Consider the following 19,760-nt stretch of genomic DNA (forward strand, 5'->3'; position numbering starts at 1 on the left):
TTTCCTCCTCCTCTCCACCTCCTCCTCTTCCTTTTCTTCTCCTCTTCCTTCTTCTCCTGCTCTTTCTCCTCCTTTTCCTCCTCCTCCTCCTTTTCCTCCTGCTCCTCTCCTCCTCCTCCTCCTCCTTCTTCTTTTCTTCTCCTCCTTCTTCTCCTCCTTTTCCTCTTCCTCCTTTTCCTCCTCCTCTCCTCCTGCTCCTCCTTTTCTCCTCCTCCTCCTCCTTTTCTTCTTCTCCTCCTTCTCCTCCTCCTCCTGCTTTCTCCTTCTTTTCCTCCTCTCCTCCTCCTTCTTTTCTTCTCCTCCTCCTTTTCCTCCTCCTCCTTTTCCTCTTCCTCCTTTTCCTTCTCCTCCTCTTCTCCTCCTCTTCTCCTCCTCCTCTTCTCCTCCTCTTCTCCTCCTCTTCTCCTCCTCTTCTCCTCTTCTCCTCCTCCTCCTTCTCCTCCTCCTTCTCCTCCTCCTCCTTCTCCTCCTCCTCCTTCTCCTCCTTCTCCTTCTCCTCCTTCTCCTCCTCCTCCTTCTCCTCCTCCTCCTCCTCCTTCTCCTCCTCCTTCTCCTCCTCCTCCTTCTCCTCCTCCGTCTCCTCCTCCTTCTCCTCCTCCTGCTCTTTCTCCTCCTCATCCTCCTCCTCCTTCTTTTCCTCCTCCTCCTTCTCCTCCTCCTCCTTTTCCTCCTCCTCTTCTCCTCCTCCTCCTTTTCTTCTTTCTTTTCCTCCTCCTCTCCACCTCCTCCTCTTCCTTTTCTTCTCCTCTTCCTTCTTCTCCTCTTGCTCTTTCTCCTCCTCCTTCTCCTCCTCCTTCTTTTCCTCCTCCTCCTTCTAATTTTCTTCTCCTCCTCCTCCTTCTCCTCCTCCTCCTTTTCCTCCTCCTCTTCTCCTCCTCCTCCTTTTCTTCTTTCTTTTCCTCCTCCTCTCCACCTCCTCCTCTTCCTTTTCTTCTCCTCTTCCTTCTTCTCCTCCTCCTCCTCCTTTTCCTCCTCCCTCTCCTTTTCTTCTCCTCCTCTTCCTCTTCCTCCTCCTTTTCTTCTCCTCCTCTTCCTTCTCTTCCTCCTTCCTTTTCATCCTCCTCTCCACCTCCTCCTCTCCTCCTCCTCCTTCTCCTCCTCCTCCTCTTTCTCCTCCTTTTCCTCCTCCTCCTCTCCTCCTTCTTCTTTTCTTCTCCTCCTTCTTCTCCTCCTTTTCCTCTTCCTCCTTTTCCTCTTCCTCCTTTTCCTCCTCCTCCTTTTCCTCCTCTCCTCTTCCTTTTCCTCCTCCTCTCCTCCTCCTTTTCTCCTCCTCCTCCTCCTTTTCTTCTTCTCCTCCTTCTCCTCCTCCTCCTTTTCCTCCACCTTTTCCTCCTCCTTTTCCTCCTCCTCCTTTTCCTCTTCCTCCTTTTCCTCCTCCTCCTCCTCTTCTCCTCCTCTTCTCCTCCTCTTCTCCTCCTCTTCTCCTCCTCTTCTCCTCCTTCTCCTCCTCCTCCTCCTCCTCCTTCTCCTCCTCCTTCTCCTCCTCCTTCTCCTCCTCCTCCTTCTCCTCCTCCTTCTCCTCCTCCTTCTCCTCCTCCTCCTTCTCCTCCTCCTTCTCCTCCTCCTTCTCCTCCTCCGTCTCCTCCTCCTTCTCCTCCTCCTCCTCCTTTTCTCCTCCTTTTCCTCCTCCTCCTTCTTTTCCTCCTCTCCTCCTCCTCCTTTTCTTCTTCTCCTTTTCCTCCTCCTCCTTTTCCTCCTCCTCCTTTTCCTCTTCCTCCTTTTCCTCCTCCTCCTCTTCTCCTCCTCCTCTTCTCCTCCTTCTCCTCCTCCTCCTCCTCCTCCTTCTCCTCCTCCTCCTTCTCCTCCTCCTCCTTCTCCTCCTCCTCCTTCTCCTCCTCCTCCTTCTCCTTCTCCTCCTCCTCCTCCTCCTCCTCCTCCTCCTCCTCCTTCTCCTCCTCCTTCTCCTCCTGCTCTTTCTCCTCCTCGTCCTCCTCCTCCTTCTTTTCCTCCTCCTCCTTCTAATTTTCTTCTTCTCCTCCTCCTCCTTTTCCTCCTCTTCTCCTCCTCCTCCTTTTCTTCTTTCTTTTCCTCCTCCTCTCCACCTCCTCCTCTTCCTTTTCTTCTCCTCTTCCTCCTCCTCCTCATTTTCTTCTTCTCCTCCTCTTCCTTCTCCTCCCCCTCCTCCTCCTCTTCCTTTTCCTCCTCCTCCTCCTTTTCTCCTCCTCCTCCTCCTCCTTTTCTCCTCCTCCTCCTCCTTTTCTCCTCCTCCTCCTCCTCTCCTCCTGCTCCTCCTTTTCTCCTCCTCCTTTCCTCCTCCTCCTCCTCCTTTTCTCCTCCTCCTCCTCCTTTTCTCCTCCTCCTCTTGTCCTCCTCCTCCTCCTTTTCTCCTCCTCCTCCTCCTTTTCTTCACCTCCTCATCCTCCTTTTCTTCTGCTCATCTTCTTCGTCCTCCTCCTCCTTTTTTTCTCCTTCTTTTTCTCCTCCTCCTTTTCTTCTTCTTTTCCTCCTCCTCCTCCTCCTTTTCTTCTTCTTTTCCTCCTCCTCCTCCTCCTTTTCTTCTCCTCTACCGCCTCCTCCTTTTCCTCCTCCTCCTTTTCTTCTCTTCTTCTTCCTCTCCTCCTCCTCCTTTTCTTCTCCTCCTTCTCCTCCTCCTCCTCCTCCTCATTTTCTTCTCCTCCTTCTTTTCCTCCTCCTTCTTCTCCTCCTTTTCCTCCCTTCCTCCTCTCCTCCTCCTCCTCCTCCTCCTCCCTTTCCTCCTTTTCCTCCTCCTCCTCCCTCTGCTTCTCCTCCTCCTCCTCCATCTCCTCTTACTCCCCTTTCTCTCCTTCAGTCGATCAATCAGTGGTATTGACTGAGCACATATTAGATGCAGAGCACTGGATTAAGCATCACTTGTCTCCCGAGTGACCTTGGGCAAGTCATTTCTGTCTGGTCCCTCATCTGCGAAATGGGGATTGAGACCATGAGCCCCACGTGGGACAGGGACTGAGCCCAGCCTGATTTGCTCGTATCCACCCCAAGCCCTTAGTCCAGTGCCTGCCACGTAGTAAGCGCTTACAAATGCCACAGTTATTATCAGTAGTATAGGCAGGGAACGCTAATTCTGTTGTTCTCTCCCAAGCGCTTAGAACAGTGCTCTGCACGTAATAAGCACTCAATAAATAGCCCTGGTCGATAGACGGATCGATCGGTGAAGCCCCGTGCTGACGGGAGGCCTTCTTTCCTTTGTTCCAGACTGAACAGGCAAATGACAAAATGAACGCCAAGTTGGAGGGACTGAAACAGCACGCCGCGTAAGTTTCCAGCGCTTAGAACAGTGTTTGGCACGTAGTAGCCACACGGAGAAGCAGCGTGGCTCAGTGGAAAAGAGCCCGGGCTTTGGAGTCAGAGGTCATGGGTTCAAATCCCGGCTCCGCCACTTGTCAGCTGGGTGACTTTGGGCAAGTCACTTCACTGGGCCTCAGTTCCCTCATCTGGAAAATGAGGATTTTGACTGTGAGCACCCCCGTGGGACAACCCGATCACCTGGTAACCTCCCCAGCGCTTAGAACAGTGCTTTGCACATAGTAAGTGCTTAATAAATGCTATTATTATTATTATAGTAAGCGCTTCAGAAATACTATTATTAGTAGTAGTATTATTACTTTTTACCCTTTCTGGGAGTGGTGGAGGTAGTACTGGTGATGGCATTGTGGACAGGGAATGTGTCTGTTTATTGTTGTATCAGAGTCTCCCAGGCACTTAGTACAGTGCTTACCACACGGTAAGCGCTCAATAAATACAACTGAATGAATGAACAGTGGTGGTGTGGAGCACTAGGAAATTAGGCCCAGTCCCCGGCTCCGGGGGAAGAGGGAGAAGGTGTGGTGGGGGGTCTCATGTTGTTCGAAATAAAGGGGAAGGGCCTGGCGACATTCATTCATTCATTCAATCGTATTTATTGAGCGCTTCCTGCGTGCAGAGCACTGTACTAAGCGCTTGGGAAGGACAAGTCGGCAACATATAGAGAGGGTCCCTACCCGACGACGGGCTCACAGGCTAGAAGGGGGAGACCGACGACAAAACAGAACATGTGGACGGGTGTCAAGTCGTCAGAATAAATCGAATTAAAGCTAGATGCACGTGATTAACAAAATAAATAGACTAGTAAATATGGACAAGTAAAATAAATAGAGTAATCAATCTGGACAAACATCTATACAGGTGCTGTTGGGAGGGGAAGGAGGTAGGGCACGGGGCGGATGGAGAGGAGGAGACACTTTTAGACTGTGAACCCACTGTTGGGTAGGGACCGTCTCTATATGTTGCCAACTTGTACTTCCCAAGCGCTTAGTACAGTGCTCTGCACACAGTAAGCGCTCAATAAATACGATTGATTGATTGATTGAGAGGGAAAAGGGGGCTCAGTCACGTAAACACCCCAAAAGAAGCAGCGCGGCTTAGTGGGTAGAGCCCAGGCTTGGGAGCCGGAGGATGTGAGTTCTAATCCCGCCCCCTCTTCGTGACCTCCGCCAAGCCGCTTCACTTCTTGGTTCCCTCATCTGTCAAATGGGGATGAAGACTGTGAGCCCCATGGGGGACAACCTGATAATAATAATAATGATGGCATTTATTAAGCGCTTACTATGTGCAAAGCACCGTTCTAAGCGCCGGGGGGGTCACAAGGTGATCAGGTTGTCCCACGGGGGGCTCGCAGTCTTCATCCCCATTTTCCAGATGAGGTACTGAGGCCCAGAGAAGTGAAGCGGCTTGCCCAAAGTCCCACAGCCGACAAGTGGCGGAGCCGGGATTTGAACCCGTGACCTCTGACTCCAAAGCCCGTTCTCTTTGGAGAGCCCGATGACCTTGTATCTCCCCCGGGCGCTCAGAAAGGTGCTTGGCACACGTAGTAAGCGCTTCACAGATACCATCGTCCTCATTTTCCTGTCCACCCTCCAGGTGCAAACTGGACCTGCAGAAGCTGGCGGAGACGTCGGCCGACGGGGAACTGAGAGAGGAGGTGGAGGTGATACGGGACTTGCAGCAACTCATCACGCAGCTCTCGGTGAGAGGCAGTCCGTCCTATTTACTGAGCGCCCACCGTGCGCGGGCCACTGGGCTGGGCGCCCGGGAGAGGACGGTGAAACGATAGGCATTTCCGGCCCTCAAGGAGCCGACGGTCTAGGTGGGGGGAGGCCGACGTGAACGGAAAAATGTAAACCACAGTTAGTCGATCATATTTATCGAGCCCTTACCGGGTGCAGAGAAGTGTACTAAGCGCTCGGGAGAGGACGGAAGGACAGGAACCGGCCGCGGTCCCCGGCCACAGCGAGTGGTAATAAAACCGTGGCATTTAGGCGCTTCCTAGGTAAGTGGCTCTGTTCTGAGAAGCAGCGTGGCTCAGTGGAAAGAGCCGGGGCTTGGAAAGTCAGAGGTCATGGGTTCTAATCCCGCCTCCGCCACTTAGCTGTGTGACCTTGGGCGGGTCACTTCTCTGGGCCTCAGTTCCCTCATCTGTCAAATGGGGGTGAAGACTGTGAGCCCCCCGTGGGACATCCTAATCGCCTTGTATCCCCCCCCAGCGCTTAGAACAGTGCTTGGCTCATAGTTAGCGCTTAACATCATCATCATCATCAATCGTATTTATTGAGCGCTTACTATGTGCCGAGCACTGTACTAAGCGCTTGGGAAGTACAAATTGGCAACATACAGAGACAGTCCCTACCCAACAGTGGGCTCGCAGTCTAAAAGGGTCACAGTCTAAAAGGGACTGTGCCATCATTATTATTATTATTATTGTCATCCCCTGTTCAGTCCCTGCAATAGCACGGCCTAGTGGGTAGACTCCGGGCCTGGGAGTCCGAAGGACCTGGGTTCGAATCCCGGCTCCGCCCCTTGTCTGCCGTGTGACCTCGGCCCAGTCCCTTCACTTCTCTGGGCCTCCGTTCCCTCATCTGGAAAATGGGGATGAAGACTGTGGGACGGGGACTACGTCCAATCCGATTGGGTTGGATCCACCCCAGCGCTTAGGAAACGGGGAGGAAGACTGTGGGACGGGGACTACGTCCAATCCGATTCGGTCGGATCCACCGCAGTGCTTAGTGCAGTGCCTGGCATGTAATAACGGCGGTATTTGTTAAGCGCCTACTATGTGCAAAGCGCTGTTCTATATAGTAAGCGCTTGAGAGGTGCCGTTATTATTATTGGACGTGGACCGCCGTTCCCCCGTGTGTCCGTTTCTTCCGCCCACGCCCAGCCCGGCGCCTCTGCCCCCGGGAGGCGCTCAGTCAGTAGCCCCGCTGGTCCGCCCCCAGGGCCTGACGTAGCGCGTTGTCTCGGCAGGACGAAACGGCCACCTGCGTGGCAGCGGGCATCGATGCCGCTGGGGAGATGGAGCCCGTGAGTAGGGGGCCCCTGGGGCCGGTGACCCCCCCAAGAGGGGCGTGGGGAGGTATTGGGGGGGTGGTGCCCACGGACAGAGCTGAGGCCCACCAGGCCACGTCTTGCTCGGAATCAGCCGGGCCGGGAATAGATGGGAACGTCTGAAGGCGGGGGCTGCGGAGGTAAATGGGGGTCCCGGGGGGCGGGATGGGGATAGATGGGGGGTCTGGAGGTGGGGGGAATGGTGGGGATAAATGGGGGTCCTGGGGGGCGGGATGGAGATAGATGGGGGGGGTCCTGGGGGGATGGACGGAGAAAGAAGGGGGTCTGGAGGTGCGGGGAATGGCGGGGATAAATGGGGGTCCCAGGGGGGCGGGATGGAGATAGATGGGGGTCTGGGAGTGGGGGGCAATGGTGGGGATAAGTGGGGGGCTCTGGGGGGTGAGACGGAGATGGGGGCCTGGGGGTGGGGGGGGGGGAATGGTGGGGATAAATGGGGGTCCCGGGGGACGGGATGGAGATAGATGGGGGTCCTGGGGGGCAGGGGAATGGTGGGGATAAATGGGGGTCCCGGGGGGTGGGACGGAGATAGATGGGGGTCCTGGGGGGCTGGACGGAGAAAGAAGGGGGTCTGGAGGTGCGGGGAATGGCGGAGATAAATGGGGGTCCCAGGGGGGCGGGATGGAGATAGATGGGGGTCTGGGAGTGGGGGGGGAATGGTAGGGATAAATGGGGGGCCCCAGGGGGCAGGACAGAGATAGATGAGAGTCTGGGGGTGGGGGGGAATGGTGGGGATAAATGGGGGGCCCGGGGGGCGGGATGGAGATAGATGGGGGTCCTGGGGGGGCAGGGGAACGGTGGGGATAAATGGGGGTCCCGGGTTGCGGGACGGAGATAGATGGGGGTCCTGGGGGGCTGGACGGAGAAAGAAGGGGGTCTGGAGGTGCGGGAAATGGTGGGGATAAATGGGGGTCCCAGGGGGGGCGGGATGGAGATAGATGGGGGTCTGGGAGTGGGGGGGAATGGTGGGGATAAATGGGGGGCCCCAGGGGGCGGGACAGAGATAGATGAGGGTCTGGGGGTGGGGGGGAATGGTGGGGATAAATGGGGGTCCTGGGGGGCGGGATGGAGATAGATGGGGGTCTGGGGGTGCGGGGGAATGGTGGGGATAGATGGGGGGCCCCGGCGGGCGGGACGGAGATAGATGGGGGGTCTGGGGGTGGGGGGGAATGGGGGGGATAAATGGGGGTCCCAAGGGCGGGACAGAGATAGATGGGGATCTGGGGGTGCGGGGGAATGGTGGGGATAAATGGGGGTCCCAAGGGCGGGACAGAGATAGATGGGGGGTCTGGGGGTGGGGGGGAATGGTGGGGATAAATGGGGGGGCCCCGGGGGCGGGACGGAGATAGATGGGGGTCGGGGGGGTGGGGGGGAATGGTGGGGATAAATGGGAACGGGTGGGGGATAGATGGGAGTGCTGGGGTGACGGGGTGGGGATAGATGGGGGTCCTTGCGGGGGGTAGGGGGGGGGTCCTCCTCATCCGCGGCCGTCCCCCCCAGCAGGCGGGGGCCACCCCGGACGCCAGCGGCTGTGCCGACGCCTTCTCCACCCAGCACGCCCTGCGCCAAGCCCAGATGTCCAAGGAGCTGGGCGAGCTCAACCAAGCCTTGGCCCTCAAGGAGGCCCTGGCCCGGAAGATGACCCAAAACGACCACCGCCTCCAGCCCATCCAGTCGCAGTACCAGGTGAAGCCCCCCGGCCCCCCGGGCCGCCAGGTCGGGCGTGGGGCGCCCGGCCGGTGACCTTTGACCCGTCCCCCCCACAGGACAACATGAAGAGCCTGGAGGCGGAGGTGGCCAGCCTGCAGAAGGAGAAGGAGGACCTGCTTCTCGCCCTTCACTCGGCCAAGAAGGACGCCAACCAGGCCAAGTGAGCGGGCCGACCCCTGACCTCTGACCTCTGGCCCCTTCCAGCCGGGGCGGGGGCGCGTGACCTCCGACCTCTCGCCTCTTCCCGCCCTGGGGGAGCGTGAGATGGCTCGCACGCACGCACCCCTCCCTCCCTCCAAGGCACACACGCGGTCACGGCCCCGCGGGAACGATTCGTTCGTATTTACTGAGCGCTTGGGAGAGGACAACAGAACAATAAAGACGCATCCCCTGCCCACCACAAGCTGACAGTCTCGAGGGGAATGGTTACACGTTATTCATTCATTCAGTCGTACTTACGGAGCGCCCGCCGTGTGCACAGCACTGTGCTAAGCGCTTGGGAGGGGACCCAGTGACCATCCCCGCCCACTGCGAGCTCGCGGTCTCCAGAAATAGAGGCCGGCGTGGGGCGGCCGTGGGGGTCCGGGGTGGGCTTCAGCGCCGGGTTTGGGGGGGTCGCAGGTTGAGCGAGCGCCGTCGGAAGCGGCTCCTGGAGCTGGAGGGCCAGATGGGCGAGCTGAGGAAGAAATTGGGCGACCAGGCCAAGCTCCTGAAGCTGAAGGAGTCCACGGAGCACACCGTCTTCAAGCTCAACCAGGAGATAAGGGTGAGCCTCCCCCCCTGGACCTCGCTCCGTTTCCTCTCTCCTCCTTCATCTTGACTCGGTGGGTCCGTCTTTTCGTATCCGAGAAGCACTCGCTACGAGCCGGGCACTAACGATAGTAAGTATTCTGTCGTCAGCGCTTAGAACGGTGCTTTGCACAGAGTAAGCGCTTAATAAATGCCATCATTATTATTATCATTATTGTCCTCTCCCAAGCGCTTTGGACAGCGCTTTGCACTCGGTGAGCACTCCTCAGTAAATACAATTGAATGATAAGGACGGGATTTGAGCGCTTACTACGTGCCAGGCACTACCGATAATAATAATTATTCTTCTGTTGCTTAGAACGGCTTAGCGCTTAGAGCGGTGCTTTCCACATAGTAAGCGCTTAATAAATGCCACCATTATTATTATCATTATTGTCCTCTCCCAAGTGCTTTGGACAGCGCTTTGCACTCGGTGAGCACTCCTCAGTAAATACGATTGAATGATGGGGACGGGATTTAAGCGCTTACTATGTGCCGGGCACTAACGATAATAATACTTATTCTTCTATTGCTTAGAATGGCTTAGCGCTTAGAGCGGTGCTTTGCACATAGTAAGCGCTTAATAAATGCCGCCATTATTATTATCATTATTGTCCTCTCCCAAGCGCTTTGTACAGTGCTTTGCACTTGGTGAGCACTCCTCAGTAAATCCGATTGAATGATAAGGATGGGATTTAAGTGCTTACTACGTGTCGGACACTAACGATAATAAGTATCGTTCTCTTGTCCTCTCCCAAGCGCTTTGTACAGCGCTTTGCACTCAGTGAGCACTCCTCAGTAAATACGATTGAATGATAAGGATGGGATTGAAGCGCTTACTATTTGCCGGGCACTAACGATAATAAGTATTCTTCTATTGTCCTCTCCCAAGCGCTTTGTACAGCTCTCTGCACTTGGTGAGCACTCCTCAGTAAATACGATTGAATGATAAGGATGGGATTTAAGCGCTTATTACATGCCGGGCTCTAACGCTAATAAGTATTCTTCTATTGTCCTCTCCCAAGTGCTTCGTACAGTGCTTTGCACTCGGTGAGCACTCCTCAGTAAATAAGATTGAATGATAAGGATGGGATTTAAGCGCTCATTACGTGCCGGGCTCTAATGCTAATAAGAATTCTTCTATTGTCCTCTCCCAAGCGCTTCGTACAGTGCTTTGCACTTGGTGAGCACTCCTCAGTAAATAAGATTGAATGATAAGGACGGGATTTAAGCGCTTATTACGTGCTGGGCTCTAACAATAATAAGTATTCTTCTATTTCCCTCTCCCAAGCGCTTTGTACAGCGCTTTGCACTCAGTGAGCACTCCTCAGTAAATACGATTGATAAGGGTGGGATTGAAGCGCTTACTACGTGTCGGGCTCTAACAATAATAAGTATTCTTCTATTGCCCTCTCCCAAGTGCTTTGGACAGGACTTTGCACTCGGTGAGCACTCCTCAGTAAATACGATTGAATGATAAGGATGGGATTTAAGCGCTTACTACATGTCGGGCACTAACAATAATAAGTACTCTTCTATTGTCCTCTCCCAAGCGCTTTGTACAGCGCTTTGCACTCACTGAGCACTCCTCAGTAAATACGATTGAATGATAAGGACGGGATTTAAGCGCTTATTACGTGCAAGGCTCTAACACTAATAAGTATTTTTCTAATGTCCTCTCCCAAGCGGTTTGTACAGTGCTTTGCACTCGGTGAGCACTCCTCAGTAAATAGGATTGAATGATAAGGATGGGATTTGAGCGCTTACTACGTGCCGGGTACTAACAATAAAAAGTATTCTTCTGTTGTCCTCTCCCAAGTGCTTTGTACAGTAGTTTGCACTCGGTGAGCACTCCTCAGGAAATACGATTGAATGCTAAGGATGGGATTTGAGCGCTTACTATGTGCCCGGCACTAATGATAATAAGTATTCTTCTATTGTCCTCTCCCAAGCGCTTCGTACAGCGCTTTGCACTCGGTGAGCACTCCTCAGTAAATCTGATTGAATGATAAGGATGGGATTTAAGCGCTTACTACGTGTCAGACGCTAACGATAAGAAGTATCGTTCTCTTGTCCTCTCCCAAGCGCTTTGTACAGTGCTTTGCACTCGGTGAGCACTCCTCAGTAAATCCGATTGAATGATAAGGATGGGATTTGAGCGCTTACTACGTGCCGGGCACTAACGATAAGAAGTATTCTTCTATTGTCCTCTCCCAAGCACTTTGTACAGTGCTTTGCACTCAGTGAGCACTCCTCTGTAAATACAATTGAATGATAAGGACGGGATTTAAGCGCTTACTACGTGTCGGACACTAACGATAATAAGTATCGTTCTCTTGTCCTCTCCCAAGCGCTTTGTACAGTGCTTTGCACTCGGTGAGCACTCCTCAGTAAATACGATTGAATGATCAGGACGGGATTTAAGCGCTTATTACGTGCTGGGCTCTAACGCTAATAAGTGTTTTTCTCTTGTCCTCTCCCAAGCGCTTTGTACAGCGCTTTGCACTCGGTGAGCACTCCTCAGTAAATACGATTGAATGATAAGGATGGGATTTGAGCGCTTACTCTGTGCCGGGCACTAACGATAATAAGTACTCTTCTATTATCCTCTCCCAAGCGCTTTGTACAGTTCTCTGCACTTGGTAAGCACTCCTCAGTAAATACAATTGAATGATCAGGACGGGATTTAAGCGCTTACTACGTGCCGGGCACTAACAGTAAAAAGTATTCTGTTGTCCTCTCCCAAGCGCTTTGTACAGTAGTTTGCACTCGGTGAGCACTCCTCAGGAAATACGATTGAATGATAAGGATGGCATTTAAGCGCTTACTACGTGCCGGGCACTAACAATAAAAAGTATTCTGTTGTCCTTTCTCAAGCACTTTGTACAGTAGTTTGCACTCGGTGAGCACTCCTCAGTAAATACGGTTGAATGATAAGGATGGGATTTGAGCGCTTACTATGTGCCAGGCAGTAACGATAATAAGTATTCTTCTATCGTCCTCTCCCAAGCGCTTTGTACAGTGCTTTGCACTCGATGAGCACTCCTCAGTAAATACGATTGAATGATGAGGATGGCAGAGAAGCAGCGTGGCTCAGTGGAAAGAGCCCGGGCTTTGGAGTCAGAGGTCATGGCATTTAAGCGCTTACTATGTGCCAAGCACTGTTCTGAGCACTGGGGGGGATACAAGGTCATCAGATTGTCCCATGTGGGGCTCACAGTCTTCATGCCCATTTTCCAGATGCGGTCACTGAGGCCCAGAGAAGTGAAGTGACTCGCCCAAGGTCATCACCCAGCCGACGAGTGGCGGAGGCGGGATTAGAACCCATGACCTCTGACTCCCAAGCCCGGGCTGTTTCCACTGAGCCACGCCGCTTGTAGTATAGTGCTTTGCACACAGTAAGCACTCAGTCAAAGCGATTGAATAATGAGGATAGTAGCAATCAGCAGACATGCAGTCCCTGCCCACGAGGAGCCGACAGTCCCGAGGGTTGGGAATCCCCATTTTCCCGCTTCATTCAGTCGCATTTATTGAGCGCTGGCTGTGGCGAAGCACTGCACTAAGCGCTTTCCCGACGGGGAAACCGAGGCCCAGAGAAGCGAAGCGACCCAAGCCCCAGAGAGGGCAAGCGGCGGAGGCCGGGGTAGGACCCCGGGTCCTCTGACCGCCCCCGGGGCCGCCCTCCTCTGCTTCTTCCTCCTCCTCCTCCTCCTCCTCGCCCTCCTCTTCCCGCGCAGACGATGAAGAGCCAGCGGGTGCAGCTGATGCGTCAGATGAAAGAGGACGCGGAGAAGTTCCGGCAGTGGAAGCAGCAGAAAGACAAGGAAGTCATCCAGCTCAAAGAGCGGGTGCGTGGGCACACGTGTGCATGATGGCGGGGAGGTGTGTGGGTGCGTTTGTGTGCAAGCATGTGTGTATGGCCCACCCTCCCCTTTCTCCTCCTTTCTCTCTCTCTCCCCTCCTCTCTGCCCCTTTCTCTCGCTTTCCCTCTTTCTTTCCTCTTCTCTCTTCCCCCTTCTCTCTCTCTTCCCCTTCTCTCTCTCTCTTCCCCTTCTCTCTCTTCCCCCTTCTCTCTCTTCACCTTTCTCTCTCCTTCCCCTTCTCTCTTCCTCCTTCTCTCACCCCTCCTTCTCTCACCCCTCCTTCTCTCACACCCTTCCTTCTCTCACACCCTTCCTTCTCTCTTCCCCTGCTCTCTTCCCCCTTCTCTCTCTCTTCCCCCTTCTCTCTTTCCCTTTCTCTCTTTCTTCCCCTTCTCTCTCTTCCCCCTTCTCTCTCCCCCTTCTCTCTCTCTCTTCCCCTTCTCTCTCTTCCCCCTTCTCTCTCCCCCTTCTCTCTCTCTCTTCCCCTTCTCTCTCTTCCCCCTTCTCTCTCTCTTCCCCCTTCTCTCACTCTTCCCCCTTCTCTCTCTCTTCCCCCTTCTCTCTCTCTTCCCCCTTCTCTCTTCCCCTTCATTCTCTTCCCCTTCGCGCTCTCTTCCCTTCACTCTTTTTCCTTTCTTTCTTTTCCCCTTCTCTCTTTTCCCCTTCTCTCTCTCTTTCCCCTTCTCTCTCTCTCTTCCCCTTCTCTCTCTCTCTTCCCCTTCTCTCTCTCTTCCCCTTCTCTCTCTCTTCCCCCTGCTCACTCTCTCTTTCCCCTTCTCTCTTTCCCCCTCTCTTTCCCCCTCTCTCTTTCCCCTTCTCTCTCTTTCCCCTTCTCTCTCTTTCCCTTTCTCTCTTTTTCCCCTTCTCTCTTTTCCCCTTGTCTCTCTTTTCCCCTTCTCTCTTTTCCCCCTTCACTTTCTCTTCCCCCTTCTCTCTCTCTCTTTCCCCTTCTCTCTCTCTCTTCCCCCTTCTCTCTCTCTTCCCCTTCTCTCTCTCTTCCCCCTTTCTTCCCCTTCTCTCTCTCTTCCCCTTCCCTCTCTCTTCCCCTTCCCTCTCTTCCCCCTTCCCTCTCTTCCCCCTTCTCTCTCTTCCCCCTTCTCTCTCTTCCCCCTTCTCTCTTTTCTTCTTACTCTTTTCCCCCTCTCACTCTTTTCCCCCTCTTGCTTTTTTACCCTTCTTGCTCTTTTCCCCTTCTGTCTCTTCCCCCTTCTCTCCCCCTCTTCTCTCCCTTCCCCCTTCTCTCCCCCTCTTCTCTCTCTTCCCCCTTCTCTCCCCTTCTCTCTTTCCCCTTCTCTCCCTTCCCCTCTCCTCTCTCCTCCACCTCTCTCCCTCCTTCTCTCTCCTTCCCTCTTCTCTCTTTCCTCTTCTCTCTCTTCACCCTTCTCTCTCCTTCCCCTTCTCTCTTCCTCCTTCTCTCTCACACCTCCTTCCCTCTCAATTCTACTCTCTTTCCCCTTCTCTCTCTTCCCGCTTCTCTTTCTCTCTCTCCCCTTCTCTCTTTTCCCCTTCTCTCTCTCTTCCCCTTCTCTCTCTCTTCCCCCTTCTCTCTCTCTTCCTCCTTCTTTCTCTCTTCCCCTTCTCTCTTCCCACTTCTCTCTCTTTCCCCTTCTCTCTCTTTCCCCTTCTCTCTCTTTCCCCTTCTCTTTTTCTTTCCCCTTCTCTCTCTTTCTTCCCCCTTCTCTCTCTCTTTCCCCTTCTCTCTCTCTTTCCCCTTCTCTCTCTTTCTCCTTCTTTCTCTCTCTCTTCCCCCTTCTCTCTCTCTTCCCCCTTCTCTCTCTCTCCCCTTCTCTCTTTCCCCTTCTCTCTTTCCCCTTCTCTCTTTCCCCTTCTCTTTTTCCCCTTCTCTCTCTTTCTTCCCCTTCTCTTTCCCCTTCTCTCTCTCTTTCCCCTTCTCTCTCTCTTCCCCCTTCTCTCTCTCTTTCCCCCTCTCTCTCTCTTCCCCCTTCTCTCTCTCTTCCCCCTTCTCTCTCTCTTCCCCCTTCTCTCCCTTCCCCTCTCTCCTCCATCTCTCTCCCTGCCTTCTCTCTCCTGCCCCCCTGCCCCGCACCCCCTCACTCGCCGTCTCCCCCCATCTCCTCAGGACCGCAAGAGGCAGTACGAACTTCTCAAGCTAGAACGGGACTTCCAGAAACAGTCCTCCGTCCTTCGGAGGAAAACCGAGGAGGTGAGGAGGCCCCCGTGGTCAAACTCTTGATTGCCGGGGGCGCCCACCGGGCCACCGGACGAGAGGGCCATCACCTCCCCGACACCCCCCAGCCCCCGAGCGGCTACGTTGGCGGGGCGCGACAAGCTCGGCCTCCTTCCCAGAAGCCTCTGGGGGCGAGCCGTCAGTCGCCCGCTCCTGGTCCCCGGGGGGGGCTGTCGGCTGGCAGGGGGCGAGGGGCGGGGGAGACCGCCGGCACCGACAGAGCGCAAACCCCCCTCCGCTTCAGGCAGCCGCCGCGAACAAGCGCCTCAAAGATGCCCTCCAGAAGCAGCAGGAAGTGGCAGAGAAGCGGAAGGAGAGTCAAAGCCGAGGGATGGAGGGCACCGCCGCTCGGGTGAAGGTACGGGGGTCCCGGGGTGGGGCGGGCTGGGACCCCGCGAGGGCCGCGAAGATGGACGAGATGGAGAGACGGCGAGCAGGTCGGGTGAGAGGAGCGGGTGGGCCGGAGGAGGAGGAAATCGGGGAGGTGGAGGAGGAGGAGGGGGCGGCCCCGGTGAGGACTTTAAAGGAGGGTCTTGCGGAGCCGGGAGAAGTGGACTGAATGTCTTTGTAGAAAGACGGTCCGGGCAGCAGAGTGAAACGCGGACCGGAGTGGGGAGAGACGGGAGGCAGGGAGGTCAGCGAGGAGGCCGATGGAATAATCCAGGCGGGAGAGGAGAAATGCTTGGATTAGCGTGGGAGCCGTTTGGACGGATCTTTGCCACGTCGTGACGGGATCTGGGGACGGACCGACTGTGTGGGTTGAAGGGGAGAACCGAGTCGAGGCAAACGCCGCGTTGGCAGGCTCGTGAGACAGGAAGGATGGCTACAGTGACGGGAAAGTCCCTGTTTGGGCGGGAAGATGACTTTCTTTGTGGACCTGTTCAGTTTGAGGGGTCGGGGGGATGGCCAAGCAGAGGAGATGTCCCGAAGGCAGGAGGGAGATGCGCGACGGCGGAGAGGGAGAGAGGTGGGGGCTGGAGGTGGGGATTTGGGAATCGTCCACGTAGAGGTGGGAGTCGAAGCCGTGGGAGCGGAGGGAGACGGAGGAGGGAAGGGGAGCCGGGACTGAGCCCCGAGGGACCCCCCACGGGAGGCCGAGGAGGAGCCGGAGAGGCGGGAGAGGACGATGCTAGATCGTAAGCTCGTGTGTGGGCAGGGAACGTGTCCACCAGCTCCGTTACATTGTCCTCTCCCACGCACGTAGTCCGGTCCTCCGCACACGGAGAGCCTTCAGTAGATACCGCCCTTTCCTCTCCATCCAAACCGCTACCCTGCTAATTCAAGCTCTCATCCTATCCCGTCTGGACTACTGCACCAGCCTTCTCTCTGATCTCCCATCCTCGTGTCTCTCTCCACTTCAATCCATACTTCATGCTGCTGCCCGGATTATCTTTGTCCAGAAACGCTCTGGACATATCACTCCCCTCCTCAAAAACCTCCAATGGCTACCGATCAATCTGCGCATCAGGCAGAAACTCCTCACCCTGGGCTTCAAGGCTGTCCATCCATCCCCTCGCCCCCTCCTACCTCACGTCCCTTCTCTCCTTCTCCAGCCCAGCCCGCACCCTCCGCTCCTCCACCACTAATCTCCTCACCGTACCTCGCTCTCGCCTGTCCCGCCGTCGACCCCCGGCCCACGTCATCCCCCGGGCCTGGAATGCCCCCAATCCCTCTGCCCATCCGCCAAGCTCGCTCTCTTCCTCCCTTCAAGGCCCTGCTGAGAGCTCACCTCCTCCAGGAGGCCTTCCCAGACTGAGCCCCTTCTTTCCTCTCCCCCTCGTCCCCCTCTCCATCCCCCCGTCTTACCTCCTTCCCTTCCCCACAGCACCTGTATATATGTATATACGGTTGTACATATTTATTACTCTATTTATTTATTTATTTTACTTGTACATTTCTATCCTACTTATTTTATTTTGTTGGTATGTTTGGTTCTGTTCTCTGTCTCCCCCTTTTAGACTGTGAGCCCACTGTTGGGTAGGGACTGTCTCTATGTGATGCCAATTTGTACTTCCCAAGCGCTTAGTACAGTGCTCTGCACATAGTAAGCGCTCAATAAATACGATTGATTGATTGATTGATTGATACCGCCGACTGGCTAACGTTTCGAGGAGAAGGGGGCGATGGACGCTGTCAGAGACAGCCGAGCGGTCAAGGAGGATTAGGATGGAGTGGAGGCCCGTCGCTCCCTCAATCAGTCGTATCTATTGAGGGCTGAAGAGGGGCAGAGCGCTGTGCTGACCGAATCAGCAGACGCGTGCCCTGTCCGTAACGAGGCAACGCAGCGCGTCTGCTGACCCTCTCGTAGCCTGGAGCGCTCAGCACAGCGCCCCGCCCGCGCGGCGCTCGGCAACGGCCGCCTCTGGATCGCGGTCTCTTGCAGAGCTGGCTGGCCAACGAAGTGGAGGTCCTGGTGAGCACGGAAGAGGCCAAACGTCACCTCCACGAGCTCCTGGGGGACCGGAAGACCTTGGCCCAGGACCTGGCCCTCCTCAAGCAGAAGAAAGAAGCCGGGGAGAATCCGCCGCCAAAACTCCGGGTGAGCCCCCCGGCTGCTGGGAAAATTTCCTGGCCCCAGGGCCCCATCCTTTGACATGCTCACCCGCTGAGGCTGCTGGGAAAATTTCTTGGCTCCGGGGTCCCTCCCCTTGACATTCATTCATTCATTCATTCATTCATTCATTCCATTGTATTTATTGAACGCTTACTGTGTGCAGAGCACTGGACTAAGCGCTTGGAAAGTCCAATTCGGCAACATAGAGAGACAAACCCTGGCCAACAACGGGCTCATTCATTCGTTCCATTGTATTTATTGAGCGCTTCCTGTGTGCAGAGCACTGGACTAAGCACTTGGAAAGTCCAATTTGGCAACACATAGAGACAAACCCTGCCCGATAACGGGCTCATTCATTCATTCATTCCATCATATCGATTGAGCCCTTACTGTGTGCAGAGCACTGTACTAAGCACTTGGAAAGTCCAATTCGGCAACAGATAGAGACAAACCCTGGCCGACAACGGGCTCATTCATTCATTCATTCCATCGTATCGATTGAGTGCTTACTGTGTGCAGAGCACTGGACTAAGCGCTTGGAAAGTCCAATTCGGCAACAAAGAGAGACAAACTCTGGCCAACAATGGGCTCATTCATTCATTCATTCATTCCATTGTATTTATTGAACTCTTACTGTGTGCAGAGCACTGGACTAAGCGCTTGGAAAGTCCAATTCGGCAACAAATAGAGACAAACCCTGGCCAACAATGGACTCATTTATTCATTCATTCATTCATTGCACTGTATTTATTGAGCGCTTACTGTGTGCAGAGCACTGGTCTAAGCGCTTGGGAAGTCCAATTCGGCAACATATAGAGACAAACCCTGGCCAACAACGGGCTCATTCATTCCATCGTATTGATTGAGCGCTTACTGTGTGCAGAGCACTGTACTAAGCGCTTGGAAAGTCCAATTCGGCAACAAGTAGAGACAAACTCTGGCCAACAATGGGCTCATTCATTCATTCATTCATTCATTCCATTGTATTTATTGAATGCTTACTGTGAGCAGAGCACTGGACTACGCGCTTGGAAAGTCCAATTCGGCAACAAATAGAGACAAACTCTGGCCGACAACGGGCTCATTCATTCGTTCATTCATTCCATCGTATCGATTGAGTGCTTACGTGTGCAGAGCACTGGACTAAGCGCTTGGAAAGTCCAATTTGGCAACATAGAGAGACAAACCCTGGCCAACAATGGGCTCATTCATTCATTCATTCATTCCATCGTATCGATTGAGCGCTTACTGTGTGCAGAGCACTGGACTGAGCACTTGGAAAGTCCAATTCGGCAACAAGTAGAGACAATCCCTGCCCAACAATGAGTTCATTTATTCATTCATTCATTCCATTGTATTTATTGAGCGCTTACTGTGTGCAGAGCACTGTACTAAGCGCTTGGAAAGTCCAATTTGGCAACAAGTAGAGACAATCCCTGCCCAACAACGAGCTCACAGTCTAGAAGGTGGGAAGGGGAGGTAGTGGGGAGATGAAGCCGGGTGGAAGGGGGGGAAAATCGTTCATTCCGACACGTTCTCCCGCCAAGGCCGCCGGGAAAGTATCCCGGCTCCAGGGAATCCCCTCCCGTCCGACCCCCGCGTAACCCCGGCGTCCCCGTCTCCCCCACCGCCCCGGCTCACAGAGGCGGACGTACTCCGTCACCGACCTGAAAATCCCGGAGACCGAGGCGTCCATCACCAAGCAGATCGAGAGCCTGGAAACGGAGATGGAGCTCAGGTCAGGGGGCGGGCCGGGCCTTTCGGGTGGGGGAAGCGGGTCTCTCCTCGGTGGCCGAGGAGAGGTGTACTGAGCGCCTGCTGTGTGCGGAGCGCTTGGGAGAGTCCAGTGGACTAGTAGACGCCATCCCTGCCCTCGAGAAGCTTCTCGTCTGGCAGGGCGACAGAAACGGAGCTGTGGATGTCCTCACCTTCCGGGGGGTTTTTCTTCTATTTGTGAAGCGCTATGTGCCAGGCACTGTACAAAGCGCTTAGTACAGCGCTCTTCACACAGTAAGCGCTCAATAAATACGATTGAATGAATGAATGAATAATAATAATGTTGGAATTAAGCGCCTTCTACATACGGGCCATCTCTCTATGTTGCCAACTTGTCCTTCCCAAGTGCTGGGCTCACAGCCTGGGAAGTACAAGCTTGGGAGAAGCAGCGTGCGGCTCGGTGGATCAATCAATCAATCAGTCGTATTTATTGAGCGCTTACTGTGTGCAGAGCACTGTACTAAGCGCTTGGGAAGTCCAAGGTGGCAACATATAGAGACGGTCCCTACCCAACAGTGGG

General features: G+C 54.6%; 1 protein-coding gene across 2 annotated transcripts in view; it reads left to right on the top strand.

Annotated features, from left to right (window-relative positions):
* Positions 1–19,760, top strand: part of KIF4A (kinesin family member 4A) — a 75,375-nt gene that overhangs the window by 35,304 nt on the left and 20,311 nt on the right. For both annotated transcript variants that reach the window (XR_005451586.1, XM_038747981.1), the window contains exons 11-21: positions 3,175–3,233; positions 4,879–4,984; positions 6,262–6,318; positions 7,864–8,046; positions 8,127–8,230; positions 8,692–8,836; positions 12,597–12,707; positions 14,803–14,886; positions 15,155–15,268; positions 17,294–17,449; positions 19,108–19,202. Coding sequence is in view for 1 of the 2 variants with exons in the window: in XM_038747981.1 (XP_038603909.1) it covers positions 3,175–3,233; positions 4,879–4,984; positions 6,262–6,318; positions 7,864–8,046; positions 8,127–8,230; positions 8,692–8,836; positions 12,597–12,707; positions 14,803–14,886; positions 15,155–15,268; positions 17,294–17,449; positions 19,108–19,202 (1,214 nt within the window). In the remaining variant the exon portion in view is untranslated. The remainder of the gene's footprint in view (positions 1–3,174; positions 3,234–4,878; positions 4,985–6,261; positions 6,319–7,863; positions 8,047–8,126; positions 8,231–8,691; positions 8,837–12,596; positions 12,708–14,802; positions 14,887–15,154; positions 15,269–17,293; positions 17,450–19,107; positions 19,203–19,760) is intronic.

This window comes from Tachyglossus aculeatus, chromosome 6 (genome assembly GCF_015852505.1).
Source record: "Tachyglossus aculeatus isolate mTacAcu1 chromosome 6, mTacAcu1.pri, whole genome shotgun sequence".
Taxonomy (NCBI): domain Eukaryota; kingdom Metazoa; phylum Chordata; class Mammalia; order Monotremata; family Tachyglossidae; genus Tachyglossus; species Tachyglossus aculeatus.